The following is a 19,605-nucleotide window of genomic DNA, read 5'->3' on the forward strand; positions in this document are numbered from 1 at the left end:
ATACAACAAAATGCATCATTCATATGTAGGTTGAGTGTTGACTCCTGTATTATGACCATTACTCCCCTCAAGGCATAGACCATTTCCATCTTCCCCTAAAGCTCCCTTCTGATTTTTTTTTGCAATCACTTCCCCTGCACCCCATTCCTAGAGAATTCAACTGGATGACTCTTGGGTTGCAGCCTAGAGGGTCTGAGTATCAGCAGCCAAGGAAGGCCCGTGATCTGGGAACCGCGGTGGGTAGTAACCCCTCTGTCCACCGGGGCAAGTCCCAAGGTGGGGGTTGAAACACATTCCTCCGGTACCCGCGACCCACCCAACCCAGCCCCTCCAGGCCTGGCGCCCTCAGTCCATGCCTGCGGGCCCCTGGGTTTCGAATCCGAGTCTTAGGAAAGAGCTATTATTGTTTCCATTCCTCCCTGGGCCGGTCCCACGGGCCACCACCTCCCCAGGGCAGGACCCGTATGCCGAGCCCAAGGAATGTGCCCCCGCCGCCGGGACCAAGAAGGGCTTTGAGCGCCCGCCCCTCCGCTCCCCGGCGGGCCGTGCAGGACGGGCGGGCACACCCGCCCGGGGTCTGACCCAGGCGGGGACTTCCCGGGTTCGGGCCGCGGCGGGCGAGGCTGGGGCCGGAGGGCAGGGTGCGGGGAAGAGGGGGCGCCCCCTCCCAGCCCCCCAGTTGTCCCCCCCGCCCCACCCCGTCCTCCTCGGCGGGGCTGCCTCCCGCTCGGGGCAGGGAGGGGGTGGCACCAGGGGACCCCCAGCCCCGTCTCCGTCCCCGGTGAGGCCGGGTCCCGCGCGCCCTCCGCGCCTCTCCGGTCCCCGTCCCCGATCAGCCCTTTGTCTCCGCCCGCCCGTCCGGGGCCGAGGAGGGCGGGGCGGGGCGGGCCGGGGCGGCGCCTGGCGGGGCGGGGCGGGCGGGGCGGGCGGCGGGCCGGGCCGGGCTGGGCTGTCCCCGGCGACGCGGCGGAGCGGAGGGAGCGCGGGCAGAGCGGGGGCCGCGGCGGAGCGGGGCGCGGGGAGCGGGGAGCGGCGGGTCCGGGAGCAGCGGGAGCGGCAGCGGCGGCGGCAGCGGCTCATGGCGCCCGCGGCGTCCGCCTGAGCAGCGCGGGCGGCGGCGGCGGCGGCCGGGACCTTCGCGATGGGGGACGTGCTGTCCACGCACCTGGACGACGCGCGGCGCCAGCACATCGCAGGTGAGTCCGGCCCCGGGTCCGCCCGGGTCCCCCCGGGTTCCCCCGGGTTCCCCCGGGTCCCTGGCCGCGCCCCGCACCGGCCACCCACCGCGCGGGCTGGGGTCCGGAGGGCCGGGCCCGGGGAGGGCGGCCGTGGCTGGGACCGAGGCCCTCGTCCAAGCGGGTCTCCCCCACGTCTGGGTGCCCCTCCCCAACCTCTTTGGAGCTCCTCCTTCTCCCCCCGAGAGGACTGGACCCCTCTCCCCGCTAAGGGGACCCCCTTGGAGCCGGTCCCGTCGGATCCCCCAGAACACCACCCCAATGGAGCAATGGGGGTGTGTGTCCTATTTCCTCCCCCCAGCCCCCACCTCGGATCTCCCGCCCGGATCACCCCAGGCCGCTCTGTCCCAGTCCCAGCTCCCCGGCCCGGCCCGGCCCGGCCCCAGGACACGTGGCTGAGACTCCCAGGGTTGAGCCCATAGATGCCGGGACTGAGCCTGGGCAGGGGGCTGGGAATCGTTGGGGTGCGCAGGAGGGGCGCGTCAGAGCCCCATCCTGTGGCTCGGGCAGCAGGGTGCTCCTGCTGTTCCCTGGGGGAAGCCTGTGATTGTAGCAGAGTCTGGGGTTCCTCCTCCCCAGCCCCAGAGAATGGAGGGAGGGGCACCTGGGAACCTCAGTTCTGGGGCGCACCTCCCCGCCGGTGAGGCTGCCTGGTGGAACCCCGGGGTTGGTTCCCACGTGAGTTCTCAGGCAGGCCTCTCAGGGTCCTGGCTCCTCGGTTTTCTCCTCTTGGAAATGGGATGAATGGTTTCTTCCTTACTTCTGAGTTGTTGAGAGACTTAAGTGGGGTAACTTAGGTACCTTGCTTGGCACAGGGCCTGGCGCCCGTGCACAGGGTGCGGGTCCCTGGGGGTGCGGGGCAGCCATGGAAAGGGGAGACCATTCCTCCCCCCAGTATTTGCCTCTCCCTGTCCGTCATGCCCGGAGCACTGAGTCTTTGCCCCGCAGAGAAGTTCCAACCACTGTGTTCTGCCCGCAGAACAGGGACCGGGTGGCCCTTCACTCGGGGTCCCACCCCCTTCCGGGCTCAAAGCAGGGGCCGGGGAAGGCTTGTCCGGTGACTGTGGTCCTGGGCCCCCGCCTAAGCTCCCCCTTTGTGCCGGAATCTGGGGCTGGGCCTGAGAGGAGGGTGATGTCGGAGTGAGTCAGATCCCTCTGCAGCCCGGGACCAGCAGGGGGTTAAGTCCTGGAACTCTGCTTGGAGGACAGGACTCGGGAGGGGGAGGCGGGCGGAGCCTTCCGGTCCCCTCCCTGGCGGCGGCCGCCTCCTGGGGCTCTGCAACAGGCCGTCCATTCACGACCTCCTGTGGGGGCCCCTCGCCCGGCTCGGGTGGGTGTGCCTCGCTTTCTCCAGTGGGGTTTTTCCTCTCCCACGCCCGCCCCGGCCCTCCCCTCCTCCCACCTCCCGCCCGCCCCCCTGCCGGGCCGGGGAGGAGGCGGAGACCACAGAAGGTGAAGTGTCCCGGGCGGACAGGGTTGGTTTGTTTTGTGGAGACCAGGCTGGGTGGCAGGGGGCTGTGCCCACTCAGGGCCGGCCGGCCTCCCTCTTCCCAGCACTCCAGGGCTATTAATAACCCCCTTAGATGCCTCGGATTCCCGGTCGGAGCTCACCTGGAGGGGCTCCTGGGGGGGGGGGCGGTTGGACGGGAGGAAGCCGGCAGGCCTCCGGCCCGTCCCAGGGAAGTGCTGGGCCTTGGAGACCTGCGCTGGAGGGGAATGAGGGCATGCCTGCGCCACCCCCAGCGATCCCGCACCTCCTCCCTCCACCCAGAGAGCAGGGGGCACGCTCATGCCAGCCAATTAACATTCCAGTGCCCTCCCTACCTGGGCCTGTTCCCCGCCCAGGAGAGCTGGGGCCGCCCCCGTAGGAACGTCAGGGTTCGGAACACCCCTGCCCACAGCGCCCCCTCCGAGCTCCCTCCGAGGCCTGCTGGGGTTCTGTGGCTTGGCTGGCCCGCCCCAGGTGAGCGAGCAGGTGAGCAGGTGAATGCCAGCGGGCAAGTCCTGGCAGGGGTCAGGCGCGCTCCTGCCCACGGTGCTGTTTTGCTGTTTTGCTGTCACAGGCCCTTTCATCCTGGGATTTCAAAGCCTCTGGCAGGCAGGGGCTTGCTTGTTCTCTCACCGGCCCCGTGGGGCTGGGGCGGACGATTTCCTCCTGCCTTCCTGAGGGAGTCTGCGTGGAGGACACAGCCCCGGCCCCGGAGCCGGAGGCCTGCGGCACCTGGGCAGCCACTCGCTCCGTCCGGGCCTCAGTTTCCCCAGTGGAGGACGGCGGAGGGGGCTACCCGATGGCTGAAGTCCCTCCCAGCTCAGAGACGAACAGTCCTGAATCTTCCCCACAAGTCGCCTCCAGGCTTGAGCCAGCCCAGGGTCCTCACACGGGCTCCACTGGCGTGTTAGCTGGCCGGACCTTGGCCCAGCCTCTTAATCTCCATGCCCTTATCTGTAAAGTGGACTCAGAGTCCCTTCCTATGAAGTCCTATTGATTTAACGAGATAAGCAAGGTGAGACGTGCAGCCCGGTGGCTGAGGCGTCGCACGTGCTCACCAACACCTCTGATGGAGGCGGTCTCCCCGGCGCTGGTTCTCTGGTGGGCAAGGCGGGGGCAGGTGTGTGGAGCCGGAAGGGGGCAGTGGGAGCTGTGGGTCAGGCCCCATTTCTCTGAGGGCTGTGCCGTCCCGGGGTCAGGGTCTCTGGACTCATGAATTCCCCGGGGTTTTCAGAAACCCTGACGTCTGGGCTCCTTCCATGCTGGCCCGGGTGTGAGATGACGGGTTATCTGGAGCGGGAGGGCGGTGTGGGGACCCTACAGGAACCAGGAGGTGAAGGGTGGGGTTAGGCCCAGAGGACAGGCCTGGGACAAGAGCATAGAGGTGCTGGGTGGCCCCGGTCAGAGCCGTACTGGGGATTCTTTGCGTGTGGCCTCAGCCACATAAACCTGCATGGAGCAGGTGAGGGAGTGAGCTCACCGTTGCTCAAGATGTGCAAGTAGGGGCCGGTGCTGCGCCTTTAGCCGGAAGCCAGGCCTTGCCTGGAGGGGCCTCTGCCTCTCGTACAGCCTTGAAGGACCCTCCCTGGCTCTAGAAACTCTGTTGACCAGGATGAGAAGCGGGGGGCTGAGGAACCCCCTACACACACATACTCCCCTGGGAGGGCTGTGAGGGAGTCTGCGCGCACCTGTGCCCCTCCCTCCCGCCAGGATCACCTTTCCCCTGGCTCATTCTTTTTCGAAAGAGCAGCTTTATGGAAACATAACTCACCTGCCAAACAATTCACCCACTTCAAGTGCACAGGTCAGTGTGTGTGTGTGTGTGTGTGTGTGTATTCAGAGTTGTGCAACCATCACCACAATCAGTTTTCAAACATTCTCATCACCCTGAAAGAAACTCGACCCCATTAGTAGTCACACCCAGTTCCTCCAGTCCTTCCCACCTCTCTGCATCCACTAGGACAAGTGGTCAGCAAACTGTGGCTCGCGAGCCACACGCGGCTCTTGGGCCCCCTGAGTGTGGCCCATGCACAGAAGTCGGTTTTCGGCCTGGGCGAGTCTATTTTGAAGAAGGGGCGTTAGAACACTCCAGGGGCCAAGAGCCGCATGGGGCTCAGGCTTGCCCACCACTGCGCTAGGAACACTGTGAAGTCGCAGAGGCATCGAACACGCGGTGTGGGAGTGTGAGGCAGGAAGCTCAACGCTCGCTCCCTCCCTCCCTACTTCTCCCTCCGATCCGCTCCCAGGAGAAGTCACTCCAGTGTGGCGTGCGCCGGCTGCGGCCTGTGGACGCACGCAGTCAGCTCTGTTTATGAGAAGAGTCCCATTATGTGTTGCTGTGGTTTGATTTTTCGCTCAGTGTACTGTGAGCATCTCTCCCCGTCAGGACACACACGTCTGCCTCTTCCTCTGGGTGTCTCTCGGGGCAGGTGGGGTGTGTTACCATCCTCTATACCGGACATTGGTTGTGTCCAGTGTGTGGCTGGTCATCAGAGGCTGCCCGAACCCTCACCCCGCACCCCAGCCTGCCTCCGGTCACAGAGGCCTCCGGATGGAGCCCCGAAAAGGCTGTTGCCAGGGGACACCCCTTCCGGCCGGTACAGGTGTCTTGTTTGCTTATTGAGCGACACAATGAACGCCCTTTCCCAATGCAGTTTGAAAAACTCACCTGTCCACTCTAGGAAGTGGCTGCAGGTCCCAGAAGCGAAGGGACGGAGGTGTCTGCTTTGGACGCCCCCTGCCCACGTGGGCGGCTGCCCGGGCTCTGCAGAGAGACCCGGCGGCCGGAAGCAGTGCCCGGCTCCACCTGGGCTGCGGCCCTTCGCCACGGCCTGGGCCGGTCCCTGGGGTGAGACGTCTGGGGATTCTGCTCTGCTCTTGTGTCTCTTACATAATGTGCTTTTGTCGGGGTTGACCCTGCCCTCCCCTTTGTCCGGCCTCTACTCTGTCTTTTCTCACTGCTGAGGCCTCTGGCATAGCCTGCTAGGAGCTGCCTTCTCCTCGCCCCTCCACCCTTTCCACGTCACCCCTCCACCTGTCCCACTTCACCCCTCCACCCTTCCCGTATGCACCGCCAAAGAGACCTTTCTAGACCCAAATTGGGCCACGGCCCACCCTCCCTGCCTCTGAACAGTGAGGTTTAGACAAGAATAGGCATCACTTGCCGTCCTGTGATAACCGCTTTATTTATCTTTTTAATCTTCACCTGAGGACTGAGGATATTTTTTCCATTGATTTTTAGAGCGAGTGGAAGGGAGGAGGACTTGAACCTGAGACCCTCTGGTGGCAGGCAGACACATTAACCACTGAGCCACATGGGCCAGGGCCCCACGCTATTCTTTGGTGGCTCTCCCCCTGTGGTTTTATACATTGCCGAGGCCACGGCCCATTTTGTGTCTTGCTTCTCCCGCTGAACATATAGGTCATTGGAATCCCCAAAGGCTGCCTCTTGTACCCCGAGGCCACCCCTACAGCAAGGCCACCTTCCGAGCCTTCCCCCTAACGCTGGGCATGGCCATGCCTCCCAGGGACCAGACAGTTGGCTTCCAGGGGCAAACTGAGTCACTGTGTTTGCTTCCTCCTTTTCTGCTCTGCTCAGCTCTCCTGCTGAGGACAGACTCATCCTCTGGCCCTGCCCTCCCCTGGCAGCCTACACCGAACTGGGGGCTCCCGACACCTCTGAGCAGGGCAGAGGGCTCAGAGGGGCTGCCTGGGAGCGGGGACATGGATTGAGGACACTGACCTTTGCCGGTATGTGACCCCTTACTTGCTGCTTCCCCGGCTGGTTCCTTCAGGGACTCTGCTGGTATGTCTTGTGCCTGAGGATGGTGGCTGATGGAGGAGGGAGGGGCTGTATGAGTCTGTAAGATCAGTCACCCTTTAACTGAGCACTTACTATGTGCCAGGCCTTTGGTTGCCGTTTACCTCATGGATCCTCACCCTCTGCGCCCCTCCCCAACGTTTTACCGGTGGAGGCAGATCAAGCCAGTGGCAGGCCCAGGCCCAGGCCTGGGAGTCCGAGGCCTTAGCTGTTAAAACCATCTGGTTGGGCAGGGGGGCTTCATGGAAAAGGTCTTAACAGGAAGCAGGCACTGGGGAGCGGGGAGCTGGGGGTGTGTGTGTGCTGAGGATGGGGGGAGCCGAGAGGGAACAGAGCTGCGAGTGTCAGACGCTCCAGTAGGTTGCACAAGTCTATCCCTTCTGCCATTACTCATCCTGAGACTTAGTCCCTCCTCGCCGGTCCTGCTCTCCCTCACATCGCCCCCTCCTCCTCCGCGGGCGGGCGGAGCTCATGACTCACTTTGCCCTGGGTCTCCCTCGGGCAGCAGCATCCTGCGGGTTGCACGAATTCCTGAGCTGCTTTTCCCTTCCCCGCCCTGCCCCCTCCTCCAGGCCCTGCCTGGGAACCGAGGTTGCCGGCTAGTTCTAAGGAGTGATGAGGGCAGATGCCTGCCTCTGCCTCTGCCTCTGCCTCTGCCTCTGCCCTCATCTCCCCTCGCAGCGCTGGGGAGCCAGGGTGCCCCCTCCCGCAGAATCTCAGGCTCTGAGTCAGGAAGGCTGCCGTCCTCTGATCTCACAGATTTTAAAACTGGAAGAGCAGGAAGTGCCTACCTCTCCAGCGCACCTCGTTCCGCCCGCTGGGAGCTGCCCACCTTCGGAGACACACTGCCCCTGGCCCACTGCCCGCTGACACAGTGGATGGTGAGGGAGCGGAGACGTGCGGGGCAAGGCTCTGCTGTCAGACTGCTTGGGTTCGAGACCCAGCTCTGCCACTAGATTAAGGTGACCAGATGTCCTGCTTTTGGCGGGACAGTCCCGATTTCTAACAATTTGTCCCGCGTCCGGCGGAGTTTTAAAACAACCCCGATTTTTCCAAAAAATCGTAGGATGCGGGACAAATTGTTAAAAACCGGGACTGTCCCGCCAAAAGCGGGATGTCTGGTCACCTTACACTAGATGGACCTGTGTTTTGGGACAAGTGGGTCCGCTTCGCTGAGCCTCCGCGTCCTCTGTGAGAGGGTGGCAGGATCAAGAGCTGAACGGGGAAGCCCGGGGCTGGTGAGTGGTGAGAACAGTGGGTGGTAGCTGTTCTGACTGGCACTTCACTGAGGGCGCTGTGCCAGGTCTGTTCTGGGGCCTCGGGCACCCCCAACCCCTTTCCACGTGCCCTGGAGGTTGGCATGCCCCAGTTTGAGGAGCACCAGCCCGCGGCTCCGGACACCTCAGCCGTCAGCGGGTACCTGGAGGACAGCGCCCCAGGGGCCCTGGTTACATCATCCACATCATCCACACTGTGCCCCGCGCCGGACAGGGCACAGGACAGATGAGTGACAGACAGATGGGAACACCCCCCCTTGCCTGGCCGCGTGTGCAGAACTAGGCTTCGGGGCCTCCAGCCTGGTCCTGCCAACTCTGGACCAACCGCTGTGCCTCTCTCTGTCCTTTCTGTGCACCTGTGACCCGAAGACCAGTGTCTGCTCCTGGGAATTCTCTGCCCCTGAGAGCCCTTTCCTCAGGGACCCGGGATGCCCTCCACAGGCAGCCGGGCGGGCGTGGGTGTGAGTTGAGGAGTGGGTTGAGTGAGTTGAGGTCTGGTCCCAGACACACTTGGTCCTTCTTTTATTCATTCGATCAATAGTTAGCACCTTTGTGTGCCAGGCTCTGTGCCAGGCACCAGGGCATGCATGGCCCCTGCCCTTCTTAGGGGTCAGACCTCCTCGGAAGGTGTGAGGGGGCAGGTTGTGGCCTAGTGGGTGAGGGAGGGAGAGGGTGAAGTGGAGGGAGCCACAGTGGACCTGGGGGAGGAGGGGACTTTTTCCTGAAGGTCACGGGGAGGCCTCAGAGGTATTTCCAGAGGAAGTGGCACAGGCAGGTGGGCTGTGCGTGAGCGGAGAGGAGAGGAGGACCCGGTGGTGCGCGGGGACCTGGGCCAGTATGGATGGGGGTGGGGCACAACCAGGGGCAGTGGATGGGGGAGATGGAACAAGCAGGCCTCCGTGATGAGATGTGTGAGGCTGGGGAGATCAGTGTGAGGCTGGGAGATCAGTGTCTCTCTTCTCGGCCCTGTGGGGTTGGTTTATCAGGGCCGCCAGTGGTCCTCCTCTGCTCGCATTCCTCCTGGGACAGGAGGCTCATTCCCTCCCGGGGCAGCTCGGAGTGTGTGAGAGCCTCCTTCCCTTCCCCGGGCAGAGTGGGAGGAGGGCGAGGCCTGGGCTCTGAGGACCTAGTATTGAGATCTTGCCCCAACTACCCTGCTATTTGACAGGGCCTTTCCCCTTCCTGGGCCTTGGTTTGCTCACCTGTAAAGTGGGCACAAGGCAGTCCAGACCTGCCAGGTTGTAGGGATCAATGAGAGGATGTGGGTGGAGCTCTTTGGGCTTCGGAAGGCGTGGACTCCCGTCATCATTAGCTATTACTGTTGTGCAGAGTCCAGGATAGGGCTGGCCGGGGAGCCCCTCCCCCCAGGGAGGTCAAAGTGCAGGGCTTGGGCCAGGGCTGGGTGCAGGGTCCACGTGCAGGGGCGGGGGCTCCCGTGGGCAACGGGGCATCCGGGAGGGGCAGAGGAGAATGAACCGTGGTTTGCAAAGCGTGCACCCCACTTGCCCACCCACACCCACACCTCTGTGGCCAGGCCAACCACAGCGGCTGCCCTTCCTCGGCACACCCCTCGCAGCACAGAGCTGTTGGTGCCCCGCCATGTTTGTTAAGCCGGAATCTTCTAGAAGAGGAGTCCCTGAAGCCGGACACTGCTCATCCCCTGCTTCCCGCCACCTTCCAGGAGCCATATGGGTGCAGGCTGGAGGTGAAGAGTCCCAGGGCTGGTGCCAGGTGACCTTTGGCACGCCCTTCTTCCTCCCTGGCCTCACCTTGCCTTTCTGCACAATGGGCACAGGCAATGGGCACAGGACCCTCTCGAGTGCCCTCCTAGCTCCGGCTTCTTGGGAGCCGGTGGATCTCAGGCTGCGCTGAAGGCACGGCGCGGGTGCCCAGGAAACAGTCACGGTGTGATGCCAGCTGGCTGGGGAAGGCAGAGCCGGCCCGCAGGCCTGAGCAGGGTGGTGGGGCGGCGCCTCAGGACTGAGCTCCGTGGTGGTTATGACGCGGTGGTGTGAGCACATGGGACGCAGGCCAGCCAGCCAGCTCCATCGGGCCGGGCGCAGTGTGGTTTGGTTACCGAGATAGCGGGTCTTTATGTTTTGCGACGTGTACACATTGGCGTTCAACACGTGGTCAGCCCGGCTCAGAGGCAGCGTGTCTGACCTTGACGGGGAGGGAGGTGGCGGACTCCTGCCACCGAGGAGCCCCGTGGCCTGCTATGGAGGCCTGTCCTCTGGGCCTCGGCGGCAGTGAGATGGGAAGGTGACCTGCCCTGCCGTGTGGGTGCTGGGAGGCGGTTGTCCCCGCTGCCGGGAAGTGGAATTCCAGTGCGCGGCTCTGGGAGGAGCTGGCCTCAGGGACTTCGGGGTGATGGGCACTCCAGAGGGGAGGGAGCTGACCGTCGCACTTCCGTCTCACGTTTTGTTTTGGGGGAATATTTTGGGGGGAGGGGCGTGGAGGAGGGAGAAAAGGAACAGAACTTAAGGTTTGGGAGCCGCAGCGGCCAGGAAGGTTTGCGGGGTCTGCTCCGGCCCCCGCTTGCCTGGCCCAGTTTGGAACCGGTCTGATGGGTACGTCTAGCCCAGACCCTGCTTCCTTCTCGCCGGGAAGGACCCTTTGCCGTCACCTGACCACCCTCCCCCCATTCTGTAACGGAGGAAACCGAGGCTCAGGAGAGAAGGGGAGGCACCCAGGGCCTCGGGGGCTGCAGAAGGGTCGGAACCCGCTGCCAGCGTGAAGCCCTTCCTGTTCCTGGGTCCCCCGCGCCCCCAGGGCGGCCCCAGACAGCAGAGGCGGCCGGGAGGAGTGAGCCGGGGTGGGGCGGTGAGGGGTGTAATTTGGAGCCGAGTAAACAGCCCTCCGTGCGGGAGAGAAGGGCTCTGTGCTGCCTCACAGACAGGCCAGTGTCTGAGGACACGGCCAGGCCTGTCCGCCGCTGCCACTGCCCGCGAGGTGTCCTGGCAGATTCAGAAGAGCCAGAGCTCCGCTCCCCCCCACCCCCACCCCCATCTAATGCTTCCAGGAAGGGGGAGGGGGGCGCCCGACCCCCTGGGGTGGCCACTGCTCACCCCTCCAGGCTCAGCCAGCTCCCTGGGCCTCCGCCCCGTCTCTGAGACGGGAGTGATCTGTCTCTCAAGGAGGGGGTGGCGGGGTGAGGGGGTTTGGGGGGAGCGAGTGGTCGAACACTGGAGCCCTTTCTCTCAGCCGGGTCCTCAGACTCTTCACTTCTTTGTGGCCCGAGGCGGCAGCTCCCTGCGCAGCGGGGTGACTTTCTCAGTGACCTGAGCCTGGGCCAGCTCCTGGGAGACCGGCCTCCGTCCACGCCGGGCGGGCGGGAGCAGGCCCAGCTCAGCTTTCCTGTTTTCCTGTCCAGGTCGAGGCAGAATCTGAGAGGAGCGGCTTCTGGGCCTGCCCCACAGCTGGGGGCTGGGCTGCCTGTCTGGTTGTGAGCCCCCTCCCTGCCCTGTCCCCCCTGGCAGAGCCGCCCCCCTCCTTCCTCCCGGGAAGGCCGGGCCGGCAAACTTCCTGTGTGATTAGGGGCAGAGCCCTGGCCCCGCTCCCTCCCGCCCCCTGTGGCTCTGAGATCTGGCTCTGACTGGGAGCTCTGTCCCGCCTCCGCTCCGGGCCTCAGTTTCCCGGCTCAGGGAAGGGGCTGGATGACTGGAAAGCCCGCTGGGTGAAGTCCCAGACCCCGGCCGGCCTGCAGGACCCACGGGCTAGCCCTTACAGCCAAGGGCACGCCTCCCTGGGCCCCACCGCCGTCTGGCTCTGGTGTGGCTGTGGTTCTAATTCTCCTCTAAGATACGACGCCATGAGCGCTCCGTCAGTGTGGCCAGTGTGGCATCGGGGGCAGAGCCACTCTGGCAGCCCGGTCCCTTTGGTCCCACTCCTTAGTGTCACCGGCTGCAGATGGGAATGGTGACACTTCACCGGGCTGTACAGTTTGCAGGGCCTGCTGGGTGTTTATCAGTTACACGTATGTGTATCTGACCCAGCGGCTGGGCACGGTGAATGCCCAGCGATCGGTATAATTAACACCCACTGGCTCCAGAGCAGTGAGTGAGCGAGTCAGTGGCCTGGCCAGGCTTACATCCTCACAGCAGGTAGGGACCCGGGGCTGTTTGCACGCAGGGCCTGGTGGTTGCAGAGTGTGGGCTGGGGGTTCAGAGGGGCGGGAGCGGAGCCCTGGCTGCTCTGACTTCCCGTCTCCCTTCGGGAAGGAGTGGTCTGGGCCCCGTGGTGCCCAAGGACGCCCAGACCGCGCCAGCCCGCCCCGAGACCGCAGGCACGGAGCTCAGGTGGCCAACAGGACTTCCTTCCTCCAGGCCTGTGTGCCTCTCTGTCTGGCTTTGAGCCCTTTGTTCTTGTCCTGGAGCCCTGAGGGGAGGCCCAGGCGGGGGGGGGGGGGGGGGGGGGGGGGGGGGGGGGAAGGAAGGGCCCTGGGGCCTGGTTCCTGGTCCCTCTGCAGCTCCAGGGCCTACAGGACTGACGCCTGGTGTGACGGGCAGGAGACGCTCACTGACTCACTGTCACCGAGGCACGAGTTTGACACCCAAATCCAGCTCCGGGCGCTGTCTGTAGAGCTCCAGGAGAGATGCGAGCAGCGGTGACCAGCCGGTCACTAAGGAAGTTGTTATCAAAGGGCAAGCCTTTGTGACAAATGCCCCCCTCTGGAGCGCTCACACTTGTGGGCCCGCGCAGAGCCCGGCGGTGGTCACAGCACTGCCTGCGGTCGGCTCTCCTGTCCCAGAGGAGGGGACAGGCTCCTGGTGGCCAAGGGACTGGGCCGGGGTCCTCAGAGTGGGCGGGAGAGCCAGCCCCAGTGCCTTCCTGCTTGGCACTCATTCCTTGTCAGGTAAAGGGCCTGTCTGGCCCCGTGCAGGGCCCGGGCTGTCAGTCACTCCTGGGCTTTAGGACGGCGAACACGGGCTCTGGGACTGCAGAGCTGGGTTGCCGGTTTGGGGGGCAGGGCTTTGTCGTCCCTGAAATCCTTTCTTTGTGCTTCCTGAGGCAGAACTAGGGTCCAGAGGTCCCTCGAACGCTGCAGAAATGACGCTGAGGAGGGTGGTCTGGCCGGCCCGCCGGCAGGAGCAGCACCGGAAAGGGGTCTCAGAGCCCTGTTTAAGCCCCTGCCATGCCACACCCAGAACGTACCCAGCGTGGCCGAGGGGTTACGTTACAGCTAGAAGAAAAAAAAAGGATGACCATCCGTAGGTCATGTTCAATGGCATCACATGTGGCCTGTAGGTGAAGGCGGAGTTCTGTTTGGCTGCAAATGTGTATGTCTGTACAGATGCAGGGAAAAATGCAGAAGGAAACTCATCGAAATACCAATAGACATATTTTCAGGGTGGTAGGATAATGGATTGTTTGTTTTTCTTCGTTCTCCCTTGATTTCTTTTTCACGATCAATATACAGTATTAAAAACTTAAAACTAGCCCTATTGACTGTATTTTGGGGAGAATTTTGACTCTTTTTCTGACTCCAGGATCTAAGCCACTCTGGCCTATGGGAACCCCAATGGGGTTGCAAAGGGCAGGCTTGGGAAAGAGGTAGAAAGCAGGGAAGATTCTGGAAAGAGGGGTGTTTGCGTTAGGTCTTGCAGGACAGGATGGATTTTGGCCATCACAGTCGGGGTACAAGCAGGTAGAGGGAGTGGCTTAGTGCAGACAGGGGCCTGTCCTTGGGAGAGGGGAGCGGGGGGCTGTGGCTAGAGAGAGGGGGGCAGGAGCTCTGCCTGGGGTGGCCATGAGTGCCAGGCAGAGGTGCCAGGGAGCGGGCAGAGGGACCAGGGAGCGGGCAACCTTTCTCGTCAGCGCTCACTGGCGGGGCTCTGAAAGGGGGTTTACCTGCGCTGCTGAGAGAAAGAACAGCAGCCGCATCCCTCAGTGCCCTGCCCCGGAGGGAGGCACCTGGCTGCGGGTGGATGAGACTGTGGGCGGATTCCACAGTGTGGAGCCTCTCGCTGTGCCAGGCATTAAGGTTGGGGTGTGTGGGTTCTCGTTCAGCTGGGAGAGTCTTCGGCCCATCAGTCCGCCACCCGGGTACCCTGCTCACCGCTCCGGCCAGAACGTGGCCCCAGCCCCAGGGGAGTGTGTGGCCACGGAGGGTGTGAGCGGCCGGAGGCTGGGCTGGCAGTCTGTGCTGGGCGGTGCTCAGGGCCTCCCCGCGGCCTGTCCTCACTGTGACCTCAGGTCTTCCCGTCAGCATGCGGGGCTGCCGTAGCGTGAGCTCTCTGAGCCAGTGCCGCGCGCCTGGCGCCCGCAGAGCGGAGAGCCCGGGCGCAGGGCTCCCTCCTGAAGGCGCCCCGCGGCCTGGGCCCTGGTGACAGGGCGTGTGAGGCCGGTCTCTCTCAGTGAGCTCCTACCTCCCTCTCGGACCCTCAGTGGCTCCCACGGGCCAGCGCCCGCCAAAGGCCGGCCCTCCGTTCCTGGAGTTTGAGCTTTCAACGCGGAGCTTCCTCGGAACTCTCCTTGTTGTTACACAAATGATATCTAACGACCAAAATAAAATAAAGATAAACAAAATAAAGGTAATAGGAAGAGCCCTGACCGGTTTGGCTCAGTGGATAGAGCGTCGGTCTGCGGACTGAAGAGTCCCAGGTTCGATTCCGGTCAAGGGCACGTACCTTGGTTGTGGGCACATCCCCAGTGGGCGTTGTGCAAGAGGCAGCTGATCGATCTCTCTCTCATCGATGCTTCTAACTCTATCCCTCTCCTTTCCTCTCTGTAAAAAAAATAAGTAAATAAATAATCAATAATTAAAAAAAGATAACAGGAAGAAGGTGAACATTGCCAATAATCCTGCCACCCAGAAGGAATGACGTTCGGGCATTTTCCTGATGCAGAGTCAGCATTGGGGGTGGGCACCCACATAGGTGCTGGCCCCCTGCAGGGTGTTGATCGGCCGCAGAATGTTCCATTATGTCCCAGTGGTAGGCACCGCAGCTTGCTCAGCCAGCCCTCTCTCGCTGGGCACTTGAGCTGTTTGTGTTCTCCCTGCGGTGAACAGAGCTCTGTGGCTCACCCCATCCTTCCTACGGTTGGGAGCTTGCTCAATGCCCGCTCGTGTGTGGGGCTGCAGGTGCCGGTAGCCATTGTCCTCGCCCTCCCAAGGACCCCGCACCGGGAGGACACACCCGCACGGCACTCCGGTCCAGGTTGGAGGGGGCGGAATACAGGCACCTGGGAGCCGCAGTCACTCAGACTTGGAGGTCGGGGGAGGCTGTGGGAGGACTGGGTGTCTAGGCTACAGGGTGAAGGAGGACAGGGTCATGGGCAGAGGGGCAGCTCTGCAAAGCCCAGAGCCCAGGTATTGGGGGACCAGGATTTCCCAGAAATCGGAGGCTTTGCCGGGGTTCTTGTTGGCCGGGGCGGCGGCTTCCCTGTGTGCACAGCACTTCGGTCGTTGTTTCTTGGTGTCCACACACCGGTCCCTCTGTGGGGGCCAAGGAAGCAGGGTGATGTGCCAGCCCCCCCGCCCGTGAGAGCCGGCAGACCAGGCCTCTGCCTCTCGGCGTGGTTCCCCCGCCCCCACCCTCACCCCCTGTGCCCGCCCGGAGCGGGCAGAAGAGGCTCAGTGCAGGGCCTGCTCGGCTCCGGTTTCTAGGCTCTGCAGGTGCTGTATCGTCTGACAGAATCTGCTGGAAGAGGAAAGTGAGGATCCGAGCTTAGGTGACAGCTCGGCTTGTGTGATGGGGTGGTGACCTTTTCCGCCGCTGATGTGTGTGACCTTGAGCTCACTGGCTAGCTCCAGATCCGGCCCCCGCTGTGCAGGAAGCACCTCCTGGGATTGGAGAGGCCCTGGCCGGGGCTGCCCCTGCGGGCGGGCAAGGTCTGTTCCCAGGCCTAGCTGGCTCTTCTCTTCTCTTCTCTTCTCTTCTCTTCTCGTCTCGTCTCGTCTCGTCTCGTCTCGTCTCTTCTCGTCTCTTCTCTTCTCTCCCTTTCTAAATACATTTTTGTTGATTTCAGAAAAGAATGGAGAGGGAGAGATAGAAACATCAAGGATGAGAATCATCCACCGGCTGCCTCCTGCACGCCCCCTGCCTGTACCAGGGATGGAGTCTGCAACCCCCTGCCTGTGCCCTGACCAGGAATCACACCATGACCTCCTGGTTCATAGGTCGACACTCAACCCCTGAGCCACATCAGCCAGGCCTGGGCCGGCCTGTCTCCAAACCCCATCCCCCCACCCCCGTGCCTGGAGATGCCTGGTGGACCGAGCGGAGGCACTCTGGTGTAACCTCTCAGACAGGTGCTGCGTGCTGTGTGCTCCGAGCTGGGGATATAGCGTCAGTGAGACCGACAGGGTCCCTGCCCTCGTGGGGAAACAGACACTTGCCAGTTCATTAGTAAAGCAGAGTTGTGCTGATGCTAATGGAGGGTTCTGACCTGCACGGAGGGAGGGGGGTGACTGTCAGGGACAGGCGATCAGTGCCCAGGGTGACAGGTGGAACTCGGAGCGATTTGGTGGAGCCTGGCGGCGGCTCTCCGGGCCTGCTCATGTGGCCCTGTATGTGGGAGGGAACGCCGTCTGATGTCACGGTCTGAGGGGGTCAGGGCCTGCAGGGTCCGGTGCGAGGAAGTCAGCGGCTTCACCGGACGGAGGAGGAGACGTGAGGGCCTTGCCCAGGGTCACCGGGGCAGTCCGTGCCCAGTGCTCTCAGCCCCGCCCCACCGCCTAGCGTCTGCCCCTGGCACCTGCATTGCTTCCGGGGGAGATAATGAGCCTGTCCCCACACACCCGCAAGAGACACCCCACCTCCCCCGGGAAGCAGACTCGGAGCTCCGGCCTGGTGCTGAGTGCTGTTTTTCAGGGAGCACAGACAGGCAGGGGGCATGCGGGCACCGGAACCAGGAACGTGCGGCTGGCAGGGCCTCCGAGGGGGTTATGCTGGCACCTCCCCTCCTGGTCCCCGAGGAGACCTGCAGCTGGTGACCCAAGGGTGGGGCCGGGCCTACGTGCTCTGCCGGCTCAGAGGGCACCGTAGGAGTCCTGTTATTTGAATAAACTTTCCATCTTCCATCTGCATAAAGCCTCCCGGTGCTCTGGGTCCCTGGCATTCCAGCCCCAGATTGGATTTCACAAACACAGAGTGAATTTTCATATTGGCTCATCCGTCCTCCCTCCTCCTCCCCTTCCCCCTCTCCCTAGGCCTCTCCCTCCACCCCATTCTCCCCTCCCTGGCTTTGAAGAGGCAGGAACCCTCCCACCCCACTCCCACCTCACTTGCCTGCGGACCCAGGGAGCCAGCACTGCAGGCAGGGGTGTGTGTGGCCTGGACTGAGTGTCAGGAATGCCGACGTCAGAGGGCACTCGGCTAATGAGATGTGGGGGCTCGTCCTCCTGTTAGCCCTTCTCTGTTAGAACTGGGCCTCGGGGACTGGCACGTGTTCGTGACTGGCTCTCATTAGGACAGCAGCTGGTATTTACCCGGCTCTCACCACTGCCAGGCGGAGGGCCAAGCACTGCTCACCCTTTGTCTTCCTTACTCCTCACAGCAGCGCTTGGAGGCGTGTCCTCTTCTCCCCATTTTGTAGATGAAGAAACCGAGGCTTGGAAGTCACGGTCAGTAGCAGAGCCAGGTCTGCTGGTCCCCAAGTTTTTACCGTTTTTACTGTTAACCTCCCACCCGGGACAGGATCTTCGCTGCGGCCTCCTGCGGATTGGCCCTCCAGCCTCCGCTTGCACACCTCCGGTGATGGGGAGCTCGCTACCTCCCACCGGCCCACCCTGGGCATCTTCGGTGGAAAGCCCTCTCTTCGGTTTTTGTCTGTCTCTGTGGGTCACTTGAGAACAGGCTCCAGTTTGGCTTTCCCAGGGGATTGGCCAATTCCTTTTGTTTGTGGGGAAGAGCGGAGTCCTTCCTTCTTTTCCTTAGCAGCTCCGACCTGGTCCTCAGCCCCTCAAGGAATCGTTCATCGAATACTGAGCGAGATTGGTGTTGAAACCCTCGGGGGTCTTCATCGATCTGGATGTCTTAGTCCGTGCGATAAGAAAAAAAATAAAGGTATCACTACAAGGTAGCAAAAAGCAAGATGCACACGGTCCTGCCCTCGTGAAGTTCAGCGCACGTTTACCTCTGGCCTCCGCCTTGGCCTTGTCCGCCTGTGGGAAGTGGAGGCTCGGAGAGACAAGGAACCACCCACCTCCGACGCCATGGGGCAGATGGGGTTTGGTCACTGAGGTTTGGTGGCCCGCGGCGGCATGTGGCTTGTTGGGTGTTTGCTTTCAGGATCTTCACTTCTCTCGCCATTTTCCTGATCTTTCTGATTAGTTAACCTTCAGGATTGAAACCCACGCATGTAGCTGCTGTTCTGGTTCTTCTTTGCTGGCATGAAACACAGGTCAGCCGCCTCTGTGCCCGTCCTGATGGCAGCCGCCTCTGTGCCCGTCCTGACGGCAGCAGCCTCTGTGCCCGTCCTGATGGCAGCCGCCTCTGACCCTCCCTTTGATCCTCTCCCCGTGACTGCATCGGCCTGGGTGTGGCTTTGCCGTGTCGGCCTGGTGCGGGACACCAGCCTCCGAGCCGGCCTAAGACGTGCTCCCGAGAGCAGCAGTGGTGTCCTCCCGGCACGCACGGCGCTGGCACCGGGGAGCTGTGGGGGGCCGGTCCTGTCCTGGGCGGCGGACGCTGCGGGGGGGGCCTTGGCACCCCTTCCGTCACCCTCCCAGCCTGGTCTGTGCTCCCAGAGAGCAGGGACGCCTGGGTTCTAGGCTCCAGAACCAGCCGCCAAGTGTAGGCTGTGGGTGCGGGCGGCGAGGGCGGGGCGGAGGGAAGAGAGGGCTTTTGTTTCCCTGTTTGTGTCTGGATGGAGATGGACTGCTTCCCCGCAGGCGGCCTGGAGGTGCTGAGCAAAGCGCAGGCCCCGGGCGCCTGGGTCTTCTGTCTGCCTTGCTTCTGACGTTTCTCTGGGTCTGCACTCCAGCCACCCTCCATCCCCCCTCCTCAGGCCTCTGAGCTCCACTTCCCGCCAGACCCGGCTGCTGAGCTGAGCCGTGGTTAAATATTTGCCAGCTGAGGAGAGCTTTAAAAGTGGCTCAGTGAGAACTCCCGACCGGCTCCTCCCCACCGGCCACCTCGCCCCAAAGCTGCCTTCGTGATGGGGGGGCCGGCAGCCTCTGCCCTGCTGAGCCCCCGCCCGGGCCCACGCGCCTTCTGAGACGGGATGAGCTCCCGCCGCACGCTGTCCCCTCAGCATGTGCTTACTGAGCGCCCACCTGGGCCCGGCATGAGCCGGGTGCCAGGAGATGGTGGAGGGTCTGTCTCCGGGGCGGGGGGGGGGGGGGCGGGGGGCGAGGGAGGGAGGAGGAGGAGGATCAGACCAAAGGAGCCTTTCTCAGTGACACAGTGATTGCAGCTGGGAGGAGTGCCATGGGTGGTGGAGGCTGCGGAAGGAGGCGTGGGGATAGGACTTGGGGTGGGGGGTTCCCCGAGGAGGTGGCGTTTGAGCTTGGGGAGGAAGAGGTGACATTGGCGCCTGGCCAGATGGAGGGGGCGGGCTCTGGGAGAGCATTCTGGGCCTGAGACCCCAAGACCAGAGCCTGCTTTCCTCTCTGGGCACTGAATTCCCCCTGACTTCGTTCTCCCCATCCCCCCAGCCTCAGTCTCCCCACCTGTCCAATGGGGAGCTTGGACTTGACCTCAGCGGGCCCTTCTCAGGTCCAGTGGCCTGTGACCAGCCCCGGGGAGCTGCCCTCCGGTGGGGACTGTCCCAGTGAAGTCCAAGTGGACTGGGCAGGCCCCGGCGCTGGGATGGAGCAGGGAGCTGAGGCTTCCCCTG

At 63.1% G+C, this 19,605-nt stretch overlaps 1 protein-coding gene across 1 annotated transcript in view; it reads left to right on the top strand.

Moving 5' to 3' along the window:
• Positions 1-1,028: 1,028 nt before the first annotated feature.
• Positions 1,029-19,605, top strand: part of NIBAN2 (niban apoptosis regulator 2) — a 48,634-nt gene continuing 30,057 nt past the window's right edge. Inside the window, exon 1 of the mRNA XM_036416307.2 lies at positions 1,029-1,196. Coding sequence (XP_036272200.1) covers positions 1,142-1,196 — 55 coding nt within the window. The 5' untranslated portion in view covers positions 1,029-1,141. The remainder of the gene's footprint in view (positions 1,197-19,605) is intronic.

Source organism: Pipistrellus kuhlii, unplaced genomic scaffold (assembly GCF_014108245.1).
Source record: "Pipistrellus kuhlii isolate mPipKuh1 unplaced genomic scaffold, mPipKuh1.p scaffold_m20_p_53, whole genome shotgun sequence".
In the NCBI taxonomy this organism is placed as follows: Eukaryota; Metazoa; Chordata; class Mammalia; order Chiroptera; family Vespertilionidae; genus Pipistrellus; species Pipistrellus kuhlii.